This window comes from Phyllostomus hastatus, unplaced genomic scaffold (genome assembly GCF_019186645.2).
Source record: "Phyllostomus hastatus isolate PE091 unplaced genomic scaffold, TTU_PhHast_1.1 phas_contig_524, whole genome shotgun sequence".
Classification (NCBI taxonomy): Eukaryota; Metazoa; Chordata; class Mammalia; order Chiroptera; family Phyllostomidae; genus Phyllostomus; species Phyllostomus hastatus.
Genome location: NW_025333900.1, coordinates 13471535 through 13486048, shown reverse-complemented (window position 1 = coordinate 13486048; position 14514 = coordinate 13471535). Strand labels below are relative to the sequence as shown.

The 14514-nt window shown below is 33.9% G+C and overlaps 1 protein-coding gene across 1 annotated transcript in view; it reads left to right on the top strand.

Annotated features, from left to right (window-relative positions):
• The window catches only part of DR1 (down-regulator of transcription 1), a 19227-nt gene extending 4713 nt beyond the window's left edge, over positions 1–14514 (top strand). The window contains exons 3-4 of the mRNA XM_045847015.1: positions 6063–6226; positions 12466–14514. Of these exons, the coding sequence (XP_045702971.1) occupies positions 6063–6226; positions 12466–12612 (311 nt within the window). The 3' untranslated portion in view covers positions 12613–14514. The remainder of the gene's footprint in view (positions 1–6062; positions 6227–12465) is intronic.

Here is a 14514-nt window from a genome sequence, read left to right as displayed (position 1 = left end):
TTAAAGCTGAAGTTAATTTTATTGCCAGTAAATCTGTGAAATGCTATAACTATAAAGTTAAATTTAAATTATTTTTCTGAATGTCTTGCTTATTTCAAGTTTAAGAAAATAGACTTCATAGTGATGATCACAGATACACAAATAGCAGGAGTTCTAAAGTGTTTCATTTATTCCATTGCTGGTTTCAATGAACACATCTTCTTCAGTGAATTTTAACATGTTCTGTTACATTATGGAAGACACTGTTGACACTGAGAGTGAAGAGCTGCAAGTTCTGCAACTGGAAAGTGTTTCACCTTAGGCATATCTGTTAAATGTTTCCCCATTTGTGTATAAATAATACTTAATGGTTTCAGGTATAACTTGCAATTTACTGAGAGTCAGTCAGGGTTGAGAACCTTACAGGAAATATGTTACAATAATTAATAATTTTTTCAAAAGATTTTATTTGTTTACCTTTAGAGAAAGGGGAAGGGAGGGAGAGAGGGAGAGAAACATCAGTGTGCAAGACATATCAGTTGCCCCCAACCGGGAACCTGTCCCTCAACCCTGGCATGTGCCCCAACTGGGAATTGAACCCACAGTTGAACTAGCAACCCTTCCGTTCATAGGCCAGCAATCAATCCACTGAGACACACCAACCAGGGCATAAATAATAATTTTAAAAATTCATATAATGTTTCTGATTAAAATACAAAGGTGAAAGTCTGTTATATTGAACCTTAAAGTGTAAGCAAGAGTATTTTAAGTGGTATTATTTTCTTTCTGCACATTTAACTTCTTGGTACATTTTTTCACATTTATGAGAATAGTAACTGAAAGCAGTGAAAGTTTGAAAAAGTCTTTGAGAATTGCTTCTTCAGCGATTGAGTTGCTCCAAGCTATCTATGTTGAGTCCCTTTTTAAAAATTCTAGTTCCTCTCATACTGATATTTTTGTAAAATACAATAAAAATGGATCACTAGAAAAATAAGAAAAAAGGTATAAATAAATGTTTATATTTTCTGTTGTTACATTCAATAGACATAAAATTACTCTGTCAAATTGAAATATAAAGGTTTTTTTCCCCTTTATTGAGATATAAGTGACATATGACATTATGTAAGTTTAGGTTGTATAATGTAATGATTATATATTCTTAGGTTGTATAATGTGAAATGATTACCACAATAAGGCTAGTTAACACATCCATCACTCGTATAGTTGCAGTTTTGCTGTGAAGTTTCTTAAATGCTTACTTTGATTTTTCATACTTTACTTATCATGGAACATTACAAGCAATTCTGGCATAAGTCTATGGACTACTACTCTTTAAGTAGCTTTGCTATAGCCTAAACCACAGTCTGTTTTGGAAAGTGGATGTGAAGTAGTTTTGAAATCAGAGGATCTGAGTGATTGCAGAGTTGTGGTAATAATGAGAATGAGAATGAGACTGTATTCCTTAAATAATCATCCATACTGATATTTTTTCTTGAGAGACACATGTAATTTGCACCGTACAGTTTATCACATAATCAGTACTTTTTCAAGTTAGGATTTTACTATTTTTCTTAAAATTGATATATCTTTTGTTTTTCTTCCGTTACTCAACAATTGCTTTTGGATACTACTATGTACTTGGCACTGTGCTAGGTGCAGCTAAGTGTGTAAAGACGAGTGATGTTTGATTCCCGCTCTGCTGTCAGTCTCATTGTCCCAAATTTCCAGGAGTAGTGATACCATAGAGGACATGGTTCATAAGGGTCTTCAGAAACCTTGCCAGGCTAATAAGCCAAAAAGTCACTTTGGCCTACATCCTTTTAATGTTTGTTTTAAAGATTTTATTTATCTACTTTTGGAGCAAGGGGAAGGGAGGGGGAAAGAGAGGGAGAGAAACATCAATGTGTGACAGATACATCCATCTGTTGCCTCTTGCATACCTTCAATGGAGGTCTGGCCTTCAACCCAGGCATGTGTCCTGATTGGGAATTGAACCGGCGACCTTTGGGTTCATGGTCCAGTGCTCAATCCACTGAGCCACACCATCCAAGGCCCTTTTAACGTGTTTTGAGTGAACTATATCACATGCCTCCCTTTCCAACATACAAACCAACTAAAATTGAGAAATTACAGAATGTTATTTTATATTAATGAAAAATGCATTATGTTTTGAAGTATAAAGTTCATAAACCAAATTCTTGTTGTAACAAAACCTTTCCGGATTACATCATTTTTGCACAATAAGATAAGCCTGTATTACAATTATTATTGCTGGTGGAAGTTGTTTTTTTTTTTTTTCCTCTAAGTGGGTATCTTATTAACATCTCTCTTTCAAATTGAAAGGAGTGCTAAGTAATTTTTTCCCATAATATACCATGCATTTTTGTGGGTATAGTTTTAAGATAAATGGCAGAGGGTAGCAGCCAGAACCTCAGAGGAACAAGTAATGTGTGTGTTTTATCCACAACTTTTTTAAAAATTATTTTTCTTTTTTGGCTTTTACTCTGAGGTCCTTAGAGCCAGAGCCATGAACAATTCATAAAGTCCTTTTGTACATATTAGGAAAAAAGCACTCCTTCCTTAAAAACCTTGACTACCATCTGCCAAAAAAAGCACATATTTTAACATACAAATTATAACATTATATTGTAAACATACAAATCTATGATGTTTACAGTATGAATGGCCTTCCTTAGATATGGTACTGTTGTGCATTAAATAATCTGCATGAAAATAGACAGTGACCCTTCTTAAGAGCCATTTCCTTTATCCTTTAAGATTCTCCTTTGTGTGAAATGGGAATGATTACTATTACATGGTAAGAAATGATGTAATATATCTTCCTGTTTAGAAGTTACTATATCCAGTTATTAATATGTTAGCCAAAGTGTATTTAAAATTTGGATTAAAGTCAATTTAGTTTTTTAATTTAAATTTATGGCTGTTCCTGTTAAATCATTTTATTAAGAATATAGTACTTGTATATAGCAGGTCATTGCATAATATTAAATATTAACCTTGGATTTACTTGCATATTTTTTTTTGAAAGCAGTGCTCTTTAAATGTTTTTAAAGGTGAATTTTTAATTTTTATTAAAAAACATCCCTATGCTTAAAGGTAGTTTGGAATGAATTTTTAAAAATATTTAGTCTACCTAGCTGGCGTAGCTCAGTGGATTGAGGGCGGGCTGCGAACCAAAGCATCACAGGTTCGATTCCCAGTCAGGGTACATGCCTGGGTTGCAGGCCATGACCCCCAGCAACTGCACATTGATGTTTTTCTCTCTCTCGTTCTCCCTCCCTTCCCTCTCTAAAGATAAATAAATAAAATCTTCAAATAAATATTTAGTCTAGTAATTCATAACATTTCAAAGAGGTGTCTGTCCATTGTGTTCATTTGTTAATTTTGTAAATTTACTATTTTATATTTTAAATATACTTGTTCAACATGAATTTAGGTGTATAATGCATAACTATATGTGTACTTAGGTCCTGTATCCTTATGAGTAAGGGAAAAATAAATATGAATAATACATAGTCTAAGTCAGTTAAGCTACTCCTATGTACTAGACGCTGTATTAAATGCCTTAAATTAATTACTTATTGGTTCCTGTAACCCTAGAACTAATACAAATATAATAATGAATATTTTATTTTGTTCCTTCTGTGGGCTACTCTCTGTTATAAGCTCCTTATTTATATTAATTTATTCTTCACAGCAACCTGATCTGCTGAGATACAGGTACTGTTACTCTTATTTTACAGGCAAAGGTGAAGGAACTTTTGTAGGGTCACACAGCTAATATGAGGTAGAGCTAGGGGGTCAGTCCCTGGCAGCCTTCTGGCCTGTATGCTTAACAGTCACTCCACTGTTTCTGGGTGTAGGAAGATACTATGGAACAAGTGCTGTTCTCATTTTAGAGATGGAAAACTGAAACTTAGAGATGTTAAGCAACATAACCAAGGTCCTACAGTACAAATGTAGTGACAACAAAGCTTGAAATTCTACATCTATCTGATTTTAAAAAGGGGAAATTACTTCTGTCTAGGAGGATCAAGCAAGCTTAATTTGAAGATGGAATTTGATCTGGGCCTTGAACGCATTACTGTCAGCACGAATGTGGGAAACTGGTGCCTGCTGGAAAACACTGAGCAGGCAGATTTAGTAGAAGTATGCAGGGATTTAATAATGGCAGACATAAAGCTGGAAAGGTTGGTGGGCTAGATCCTGAGGGACTTTGGTAGAGGGCTAAGGAAGTAAGATTTTCTGTAGAATGTGACAGGAAATCCAAACCATTTGCTTGGTTTCTTTTGGTATTGTCTCCAGTCAATATTTTTGAAAATACACTATAATTCTTGTGCCTTTAAAAAAGAAAAAAAACCATTTGCATCTATCAATAACACTTAAAAAATAGTCAGTCTGTTAATTCAAGTTAAAAAATGCAGGCTTCCTGACCTTCACTTAATTTCCCACTATACCCCAACCTCCTTCAGGCCAAGAATTATACAGTGGTTAATCTGATATACAGAATCAGAATAATGCATTACTGAAGTTTTCTGAGTGGCAAGGTGGGGTCAGTGGGTTAACTTCATTAAAATTCAAATAATAGTACTCTACTTTGTGGCATCGGATTATTTCTAAAGAAGATTAAACTAGTTTAACATTTGAAGTGAAGTTGAAATCATTAATAATGTCTTTTTAAAAAAGACTTTATTTATTTATTTATTTTTAGAGAGAGAGGGAGGGAGAAAGAGAGGGAGAGAAACATCGATGTGCCAGAGACACATTGATAGGTTGCCTCTTGCCCACCCCCAACTGGGGACCTGACCTGCAACCCTAGCCTGCATGTACCCTTACTAGGAATTGAACCAACAACCTTTTGGTTCACAGGCTGGCACTGAGTCCACAGCAGCCACACCAGCCACACCAGCCAGGGCTTAATGTCTTAAAACTACAGCTTACAGTGGGAATGTGGGTTTGTAAAGGTATATTTGGTATTCTCCCTGAAGAACAAATCCCTGAAGTTAGAATTTAGGGCATCTTTACTGAGGGCAGTCTGGTTCATCATAATTGTTAAAAGATGACAAGAACTGATGAACTAAATTAAGTTCATTACTGTGTTTTTCACTATCTCTATTTCATCATTGGCTCAGAAAACAAAAATATGCCTTTAGGATCTTAGTTCAACATATGGGACTATACAATATAATTTTAAATACCATGAGCCAAAAGGAAATTTTATGCCTTGTTTTTCTCAATTATATAAAGCATTTAAAGAGTGAATTTTCTTGTAAAACTTTTTTTTTAAGTGTAAAAATTTTTTATTAACATGTCTTCGATCCTTACAATTGTCTTTTATCCCAGTTTTTCTGCCACAACACTTGAAATGTTTTAATAGTGTTTCCTGTTAAGTTTAATTTTTCAAGAGAAACTTGTTGGCTGAATATAAGTGCTGAATTTCCTAAGTTATTTCCACCAGTATTTCTTAACTTGGCAGTTTGAGTGTCTTTGCTAAAAATAGTTTCTGTTGGTATATTGGACAAAAGAACTTATCTATTCTTTCATCCTATCCTCTTGAAATTTAGAACATGTGTTACCAAAGCTTTCTTTTTCTAAGCCAAAAGGCACAATATGTGTTATTAACAAATATATTCCAAATATTTGCTTTCTTTCTGTCCTTTGAGAAAGTGATTAACTTAATGATGTTTGATTTACTATGAGTGGCATAGGAAAAGTGTTTTCTTACTAAAATTATGTGTTCTTACATTGGACTTTTTTTTCCTCACAGGAAGTGGAAGTTTTGGTTTTTTAAAAATTAGTCAGAAAGAAAGGGAAAATGAAGGAGGCTTGTGACTTGAAATGTTTCTTAAGTTTTAACTAATTTCCAATCTCATATTAAGAATGTTAATAAAATATTTTATCATAGCCATCCTGATAATTGCTATGCAACTAAAAAATAGGTAAAATTATTGGAAAACAACAATCTCCTCAAAAAAAAAATCCACAAAAACTTAAAATGCCATATGTAGAGGATAAGTTATGTTCTATCATTCTTTCATGTTTTCATATTTTCATTTCCCTAGCCCTAGAAAGTTTGGGCTTTGGCTCTTATATTAGTGAAGTAAAAGAAGTTTTACAAGAATGCAAGACTGTAGCATTAAAAAGAAGAAAGGCCAGTTCTCGTTTGGAAAACCTTGGCATCCCTGAAGAAGAGTTATTGAGGCAGCAACAGGAATTATTTGCAAAAGTAAGTGATGCATTTTAAATTATTTTCATCTGAATCTTACCCTGTTTGCTAATAGAAATAAGACTGGTTTCTTAAATGATTTCCTAAATCAACATACCCCAGAAGATTTTTTTTCTGTGGCTGATTATTTCATCACAGAGTCTGATGTTTAGACATGGCCAGTTTGACTCTATTAGGACAGTTATTTACTTCATGTAAAAGTAAACATTTATAGCAATTTGTTTTCTAAGGAGAATGACTGTAAATAACTACTGAGATTTTACTTTGATTTTTTTTCCAGGCAGAATGATTATTTACAAGAATGAAAAGTAAACCTAAATATTCTTAAGATTCAAAATGATGGGTTGGTAATAGTATAGGAAATGGAGAAGCCTAAGAACTCACATGTATGACATGTGAACTAAGGGGGGGGATGCTGTTGGGAGGTGAGGTGCAAGGCAGAGGGGAATAAGAGGGGGGGAATGGGACAACTGTAATAGCGTAATCAGTAAAATATACTTTAAAAAAGAAAATGATGGGTTGGTGAGAAAATACTCTGTCAAAATTTATGATGAATGGCATAAAAGGAAAATCTGATTACCATCTACTTTACATCTACCATGTACTTAAATTAGGTCTTTAATACACCTTTAAAACACTCTAATCTTAAAATATTTTTGAAGGGCCAATGAAGCAGAGAAAGGGAGAAAACTTTTTCTTACTTTATATAGTTCTGTCAAGGATTAGTATCAAAGTACTGATATTCCCCCTATTTAAAAAAAAAAAAAACCAAGGAAGAAAGTGAGGCTGTTTTTACCCCCTACTAAGATCTGGCCTCTCATTTGAAATTGAAAGACAGTTTTGGGTTGAATAGAAATAAGATTTCCTACCAATTACTGTAAGTTACTATTAGAACTGGGAAGTGTCATTTTAGGTAATCTATTCTAGATTAGCACCATAATAAGAAAATAAAAGCTTATTAACATTTATTGAGTTCTAACCATGTGTTAATTATGTTACCAAGTAATTTAATTATTGTTTTATTTAATCCTCACAACAAGTTATGAGATAACCTATGAATGTACTCGGTAAAGTCTCTAAGTCTGGGGCAGTTGTGAACACATGCAAACAGTGTTATAACCCATATGAATATAAAGTAGCAAAGAAGGAGCAATGATTTTTTTTAAACCCTTAATGACTATCATTTATTGATTCTTTACTATTGCAAATCACTTAGAGGGTACTAAATTAAATATTTGATGAAAGGAAAAAGATGCTCTGTTAGATACTTAACATATTTGCGGAGGGTTGTTTGTTTGTTTTTTAATCCTCACCCAAAGATATGTTTGTTTATTTATTTATTTTGTTTTTCAGAGAGAGAGAAAGGTGGCGGGAAGAGGGGCATGGGGGAAGGAAAGAGACAGACAGACAGACAGACAGACATCAATTGGTTGCCTCCTGTATGTGCCCCTACTGGGGATTGAACCTGCAACCTTTTGGTGTACTCAGGACAACACTCCAACTGAGCCACCTGGTCAGGGCACTTTGTAGAGTTTTTGTGTATAATATAAATTTTATTATATCTATTTATACATTAAGAAATAGACTCAGAGATGGAGCAACTTGCATGAGATTATTCATTCATTTGTTCTACAGGTATTTATACTAAAGTCCTCACCATTTACCAGACATAGTGCTAAGTGCGAGGCTTACAGCATCATACAAAAGAGACATAGTTCCTGCCATTACGGAGCTTAGTTTACTAAGAAGGATTGAGTTAAACAAATAAAATGGGGAAGTTCATATAGTTAGGAAGTGTTAAAGTCTTGATTCAAACTCATATTTTCTGACTCCAAAACCTGTGCTCTTTCTACAATACCATGCTAATTCTCTAGCTACCATTTTATCTACTTAAATTTATTTTGGAATTTTTAAGTGGATCATGCTTTATCCTTTCCAGGGCAAAAAGATGAATGAAAGAAATAATTGACTGCCTGACAAATTTATCTTCACTCTCTCTCCTTGTCATCTGCTTTTTAGTTCCCCCTCCTTGTGACTCTTTTTTCTTGCCCTGATCTGTGTGTGAAGATTCTTTGGTCTAGTGAAGAAAATTAGCAGAGGTAAAATTTTAGCAGCTGCCTAGTACTTCTTCCCTAGAGCACAAAGTACTCAGGTCCTAAATCTGAAAGGAACTAACAAGTAAATACAGCATCTTTTCATCACTTTTATTTCATGTCTTCTTTTAGACTTTATTTTAAATACATAATAGTAGCCTTATTTGAGGCTGTCTTTTTACTGCTAGCAGCAATTATTTGGAAAGGGGGAAACATTAAAAATCAAGATAGAAGTTAACTATAAATTATAAATGAGGCATTTTAGTATGTGAAAGTGAGAATCTTAAAAGAATAAAAACTTCCAACAAAAGACATGAATTAGGAAGTATATGCCTACTTACCTCTCGCACTCACGTTTCAGAAAGAAAATACTTGGGATGGACTGGGTAAGAGGCAGGAGGGGAAAAGGAAATTGGAATTAATATTATTGAAAACTTTAATTTGTGGAAATGAATATAAATAAAATTTATCAGTCAAGAATGATTTTGAGGGCATAGGAATGCTTTCATGTTTGGAGAGAAAAGTATGGAAGATGATATGGGGCCATGGTACCTAAAAGTCAGTTAAATTTTAAATATAACCAGCACATGCCTTTGCAGATCATTGAATAAACTGTGAGATTATGCACCTTTGAAATAAAACCTATGGAGAGACTTGGTATTATTTGAGTTTTTTCTGTGCTATGAAATTATATGTATTTAAAATTGATTAGGCCACAAAATAGGTATTCTTAAGTTGATAAATTCGTATATTTATTTTGCCCTACAATTTTCTTATGAACTCTTAAAACATTTTTTGTGAGGCACTCTTAGTCTATTTTGAACTCTGGGCATTCCTGTCATAAAAGTAAATATGCCTGTGTGTTAGAATAACTATTTTCCATATTTCTTCATAAAAGTGGGAAAAGTAGTTATTAGAGACAATGTATGGTTTGTAATTTCCTGAACAAAAGAAGTTTTTCTGGGGGAGGTATAATACAGGTACACTAACAACTGTAATATGAGGCTGACTGCTTTCATGAGGAAGATATAAAAAGAACCCAAGTACAGAGACGTCATACTCAATTTTGATGGTTATGGGTGTGTGCCAGTTACTAAGCCATTGTCTCAGCCTGAAACCCACCTTTCTAAGCTCCAGTTTGTGACAAGGCCCAGTACTCCCCGAACCGCATTTCCTCCTTTCTAGCTTACTACTGTTAGACTCTACTGCCAGAAGTGGAGCTCTGAGGGAGATTGCCAGGCTGGAGGAGGAAGGCAGCACTTGGACTTCTTTCTTTTACTTCCTGTTAATTTTGAGTTCCTTTGAGCAAGCTAGCAATCCTGGCTGCATCAGTTTTTTTCCTGCAGCAGGAATTGAATATAGTTTACAGATCCTCTAATACATACAGAACCAGCCTGAACATTCATCTCCTTCTTCAAGGATGTGACTCTCAAACTTTGGGGCTCTCCTCCAAGCTCAGAAATTCTAGTACCAGTCAATCTATGCCCCTTTTTCAGAGGTCTGGATTTTAGTTCCATGGGTTGCTCCTCTAAGCTCCTCAATTTTAAGAATTCCAGGCTTTTCCCTTGTCCCTCTGTTTGAGGGTTGGTGGCTGCTCTCTCTAGTTGCCACCTGCATGATACTTTTGTGTTTTTTTTCTTGCCTTTTCACTTACCTAGTTAACAACTTTATACTTGGTTAACAAATATTATATTTTTCTGTTTTCCTACCTAGTGTTACTTCTATCTCCTGATTAGACTACCCAAATATTACTGGGAGGAATCAGGAAAAAACTTAATGGAAAAATAATATTTTGGTTTAATCTGAAGAAAGAGTGGAATTTTAGTAAGTGAAAATCAGGAAATTTCAAATAGAATGAATATCAGCATGAGTAAAGGTAGCAAAAATGTGAGGGATGGTGTATGTTTGGGAAACATTTTATGTTCTAGATTTTTTTTTTTAAGTACAAGGTAGATGGTACAAAAAAAAAGATTAGAGCAATAGATTAGAGTAGGCAGTAATTTGGAGTACCTTGAACTACAGGCTGAGAAATTTAGACTTAAATGGTAACAATTACCAGTAAGTGATTTTTAAAAGTACCATATTTTTCAGACCATAAGACACACCTAGGTTTTATTTATTTATTTTGTTTTCCCTTGTTAAATATTTTATTTATTTATTTTTCGAAAGAGGGGAATGGAAGGAGAAAGGGAGAGAAACATCAATGTGTGGTTGCCTCTCCCATGCCCGCCACTGGGGGCCTGTCCTGGCCTGCAACCCAGACATGTGCCCTGACTGGAAATCTAACTGGTGATCCCTTGGTTTTCAGGCTGGTGCTCAATCCACTGAGCCACACCAGCCAGGGCAAGATGTACCTAGGTTTTAGAGGAGGAAAATAGGAAAAAAATTTTTGAAGCAAAAAATGGGGTAAACTATTTAGTAACATAAATGACATAATATTTCACCAATATAAGTGTAAACAGAACTCAACAGCAGTATTAACAACCATTATTTCTCCCAAATTTGGGGGGGGGGTGCATCTTATAGTCTGAAAAATATGGTATAATAATGATCTGATTAAAATTCTCCTCTAAGAATATTTGGATAATAAATTCATAACAGATTATTAAGAAAAGTTAGGCGTGTAGAGCTTACACTGTGCATCATGTTTTTTTCACGAATCATTCACTCAGAAAATACTGGGGGCCTATGTATTGGGAATACAGTAATGAATATGAAAACAGTTTCTGTTCTCAAGTCTAGTGGAGAAAAAAGATATATACTTAGATAATTAGAGAACAAACTATGGAAATGCATAGAGAATTATGGCATATGGGAAATAGAGCAAGAAAGCCTGATTTGTGTTTTAATTGATGACTAGGAATCAGTCATGCATAAAGGAGGGTATGATCCCCGCTTAAGGAACAATTGTGATGAAAGTCAGAGAGGGAGAAACAGCATTGTTTTGATAGCTTTTAATGGGAAATTATATGATCTTTTCAAGAACATTTATTTTTTCCCTTTTTCCCTTGATGGGGTTTTTCTGCTAATGGATGAAAATAAATTGGGAAGAGTCTCATCTGTTGTTGACAGTGCATGTAAATTGAGAAGGAATATTATCTGTTGCCACAATGCATGTACTGCGTATGTATGCATCTTGGTTTCTAAATTCCTGTGGCTTTTATAGAGCAGGGGTATCAAACTCATTTTCATGGAGGGCCACATCAGCCTCATGGTTGCCTTCAAAGGGCTGAATTGTAATCTCAACTCCCTAACAGTTAAGGAGTAGTTACATTTATACAGTCCTAAAATTATTTTGGCCCTTTGAAGGCAACTGTGAGGCTGATGTGGCCCCCCATAAAAATGAGTTTGATACCCCTGTTATAGAGGATAGATATATCAAATGAATGGATTTTAACTATCCCATTTAAATTCAGTACTTGGTCAGTATCTTTTCACTAATGTGTATATAGGAATGTGTGTGAGAGTTGTGCACATATGTGTATTTAGAAAGGAAGGAGACAGAAAAAGAGAAATGTATGTTTACAGAGATGTATATATCACTAGCTGTGATAGAAACTCAAAAGAAATATCAAGATAGCTATTGCATTTATGTATTGTATTTTTCCCTAAGAGTTAGGGGTACTGTACTAGAGAGCTTCAAAACTATCAAAACAATTGTGGATTGAAAAGTGTTTACATCAAAATCATAAGTTGAGAGGACAGAAGAATCAAGTGAAACAAAAGGGAGAGAGAAACACAGGTAAAGGAACCAAAGAGAGAATATTGTGATTTTTCTGTCAACTTTTTCAGCCTCTCTAGTTAAACCAAAGGTCATAAATTATGTGACATAAAGGGTGACTATCTATAAGAGAATCAGCCTCATAGAGTTCCTTCTGTTCTTCAGATGTACAGCATTATACAGGATAGGGCAAAAGTAGGTTTATAGTTCATATGGAAAATAATATCATAATTAATAAATACTACAATAATAAACTCAGTTTTATATACTCACAACTGTACACCTTTTGGGCTACCCTGTATAAGTAGTTGGGAAATATCCAGATTTGATGACTCAGTCTGCAATTGACTTAATCTGCATTTAAGCAAAGTGTGTATGTTGTAGGCTTTTAAAAAATTATTTGTTTTTATGTTTTTGGTGTTTAGGCCAGACAGCAACAAGCAGAACTGGCCCAGCAAGAATGGCTTCAAATGCAGCTGGCTGCCCAACAAGCACAGCTTGCTGCTGCCTCAGCCAGTGCATCTAACCAGGCAGGATCTTCTCAGGATGAAGAAGATGATGATGATATCTGAAATTCACCAGCTGAGGTTTTGTTTCCTCTATAAATGTTTCTCTCTGCACAAGAAAACAGTGAAAGAAATGCTTATCTGTAATTTTGTATGCATCTTGGTGGACTCACCACTGGTATTCTAGGGATGTCTGCTGTTAACTTTCATCTATTGTGTGCTATTCATGTAAAAATTGTCTCTTTGAGCTGTTGAAAATTTAGGCTCAGTATAATATCAATTTTGAATTTTTAATGGTGTTTATGAGATTTTAGATAGCAGTGAGTCCTTTATTGATCAGTAAACAGTGTTAAAGGAAACTTCAAGTTTATAAAAATATAGTGAAATTTATACAGAAATTCTAAATCTACATTTTTCATTTCCTCTGCCCTTTTAACTAAACTAAAAATTGGGAATTTTAAATTATTGGGTTGGGGGTACTGTGCAATGCAATAGACATTAGATCAGATTGGTGAAAAAAAAACAAAGACTTCAATTCTATAATAGCTGACTTTTTTGTCTTTTAAAATGAGTATATCTACAGGCTATATATATACAGCAACACATATACACTCAAATAAATATACTTGTTTGAAAAAATTTCAAAACGACATTCAGAAACAGGAAGGGGGGTATATTCTATACTAGTTGTATAAATTTGGTGGGTTATATTTTCAATTTTGTTTTATGTAGAGATAAAAACTACTGTTTTATTATGGCTTAATTCATCTTGAGCTAAACTATCACATTTCAAAGACTGTCCAGTTTTGAGGACTGTCATGATTCTTACTATTTCACTCCAATAATTGTCAATAGTATTACTTGCTTAGTCTATTCATGTTTATTGGAACTTGTGAAACAATTGCCTAGGTTCCATCAGTTTAACTGAGGTTAATGAATATTCAAACCTTTGCTGGGGGAAAGGAATGGAAGTTAATGAGCATGCTTGCTATAAAAGAGGGATTTTTTTTTTGTAATTTAACTTATAGTTTACTTATTATTTGTTTTTAGCATTACTCTTACATTTTCTTGACTAGATGTCCTGCAGTGTCCAATGCTTCCTTTGAAATGGCATCATTGTCTCCATCATAGAGCAATAGCTTTAAAAAAATGATTTGTTTTGTTTTAAAAGGCATGTAATAACTAATCAGTCCTATATGAAACATAAAAAGTAGTTTCAGCCTGCTCATTAAAAGGGAGGAAGCTTTAATTTGGTTCTAAGAATGTATGGTAATGATTTTTATAGGAATCCAATGTGTTGAAGAAATGGCATCTTGTTTGTATTTTGGAAACAAAATGAAAAAGCCACTTAAGATAGTATGATGTAATCTCAATTTCTTTGTCAGTTGCCAAATCATTTAAATTTCTATATTCACCAAGCCCAAGGATAGTTTGTGGCTGCCAGGATTCTAATTTTAATTGGAGAGCTAAGTAAGTAAAGTTTACAAGTATTAGATTTCTTAACAATCATATTTTGCAGTTTTAGAAAAAGTGAAATACTGTTATACATTCATTAAATACTGTTTCCTCATGCCAGAAAAAGGTTAATTTTGCTGAATGTTTTTAAGTTGAAGTTAATATTCTATCTATGAAGTGTTTTGGACAAGATAGAAGGGATCTTTTTTTTTTTTTGAAGTTTAAGCACCAAAGGTAGTCTAGTCTGAGAAACAATAAGTTAATGAGTGTTGGCTTTTCTAATTTGTACTGTAACATCCTTATACTTGCTATTTTAAGTATATCTGTTTCTTAAGTAAACAACCTAGATATTTTTCCATACCTTTTTTTTTTCTGATGCAGAGTTCAGGTTAATTAATATTTTACTGCATCTGATAATGTATTATATGTTTGAAGCCTAGTGACTTTGCATTTGGACATTCTTGTGATTTCATATGCTGTATTCTTCAAGCAATAAAATTCTGATGTGTTTTA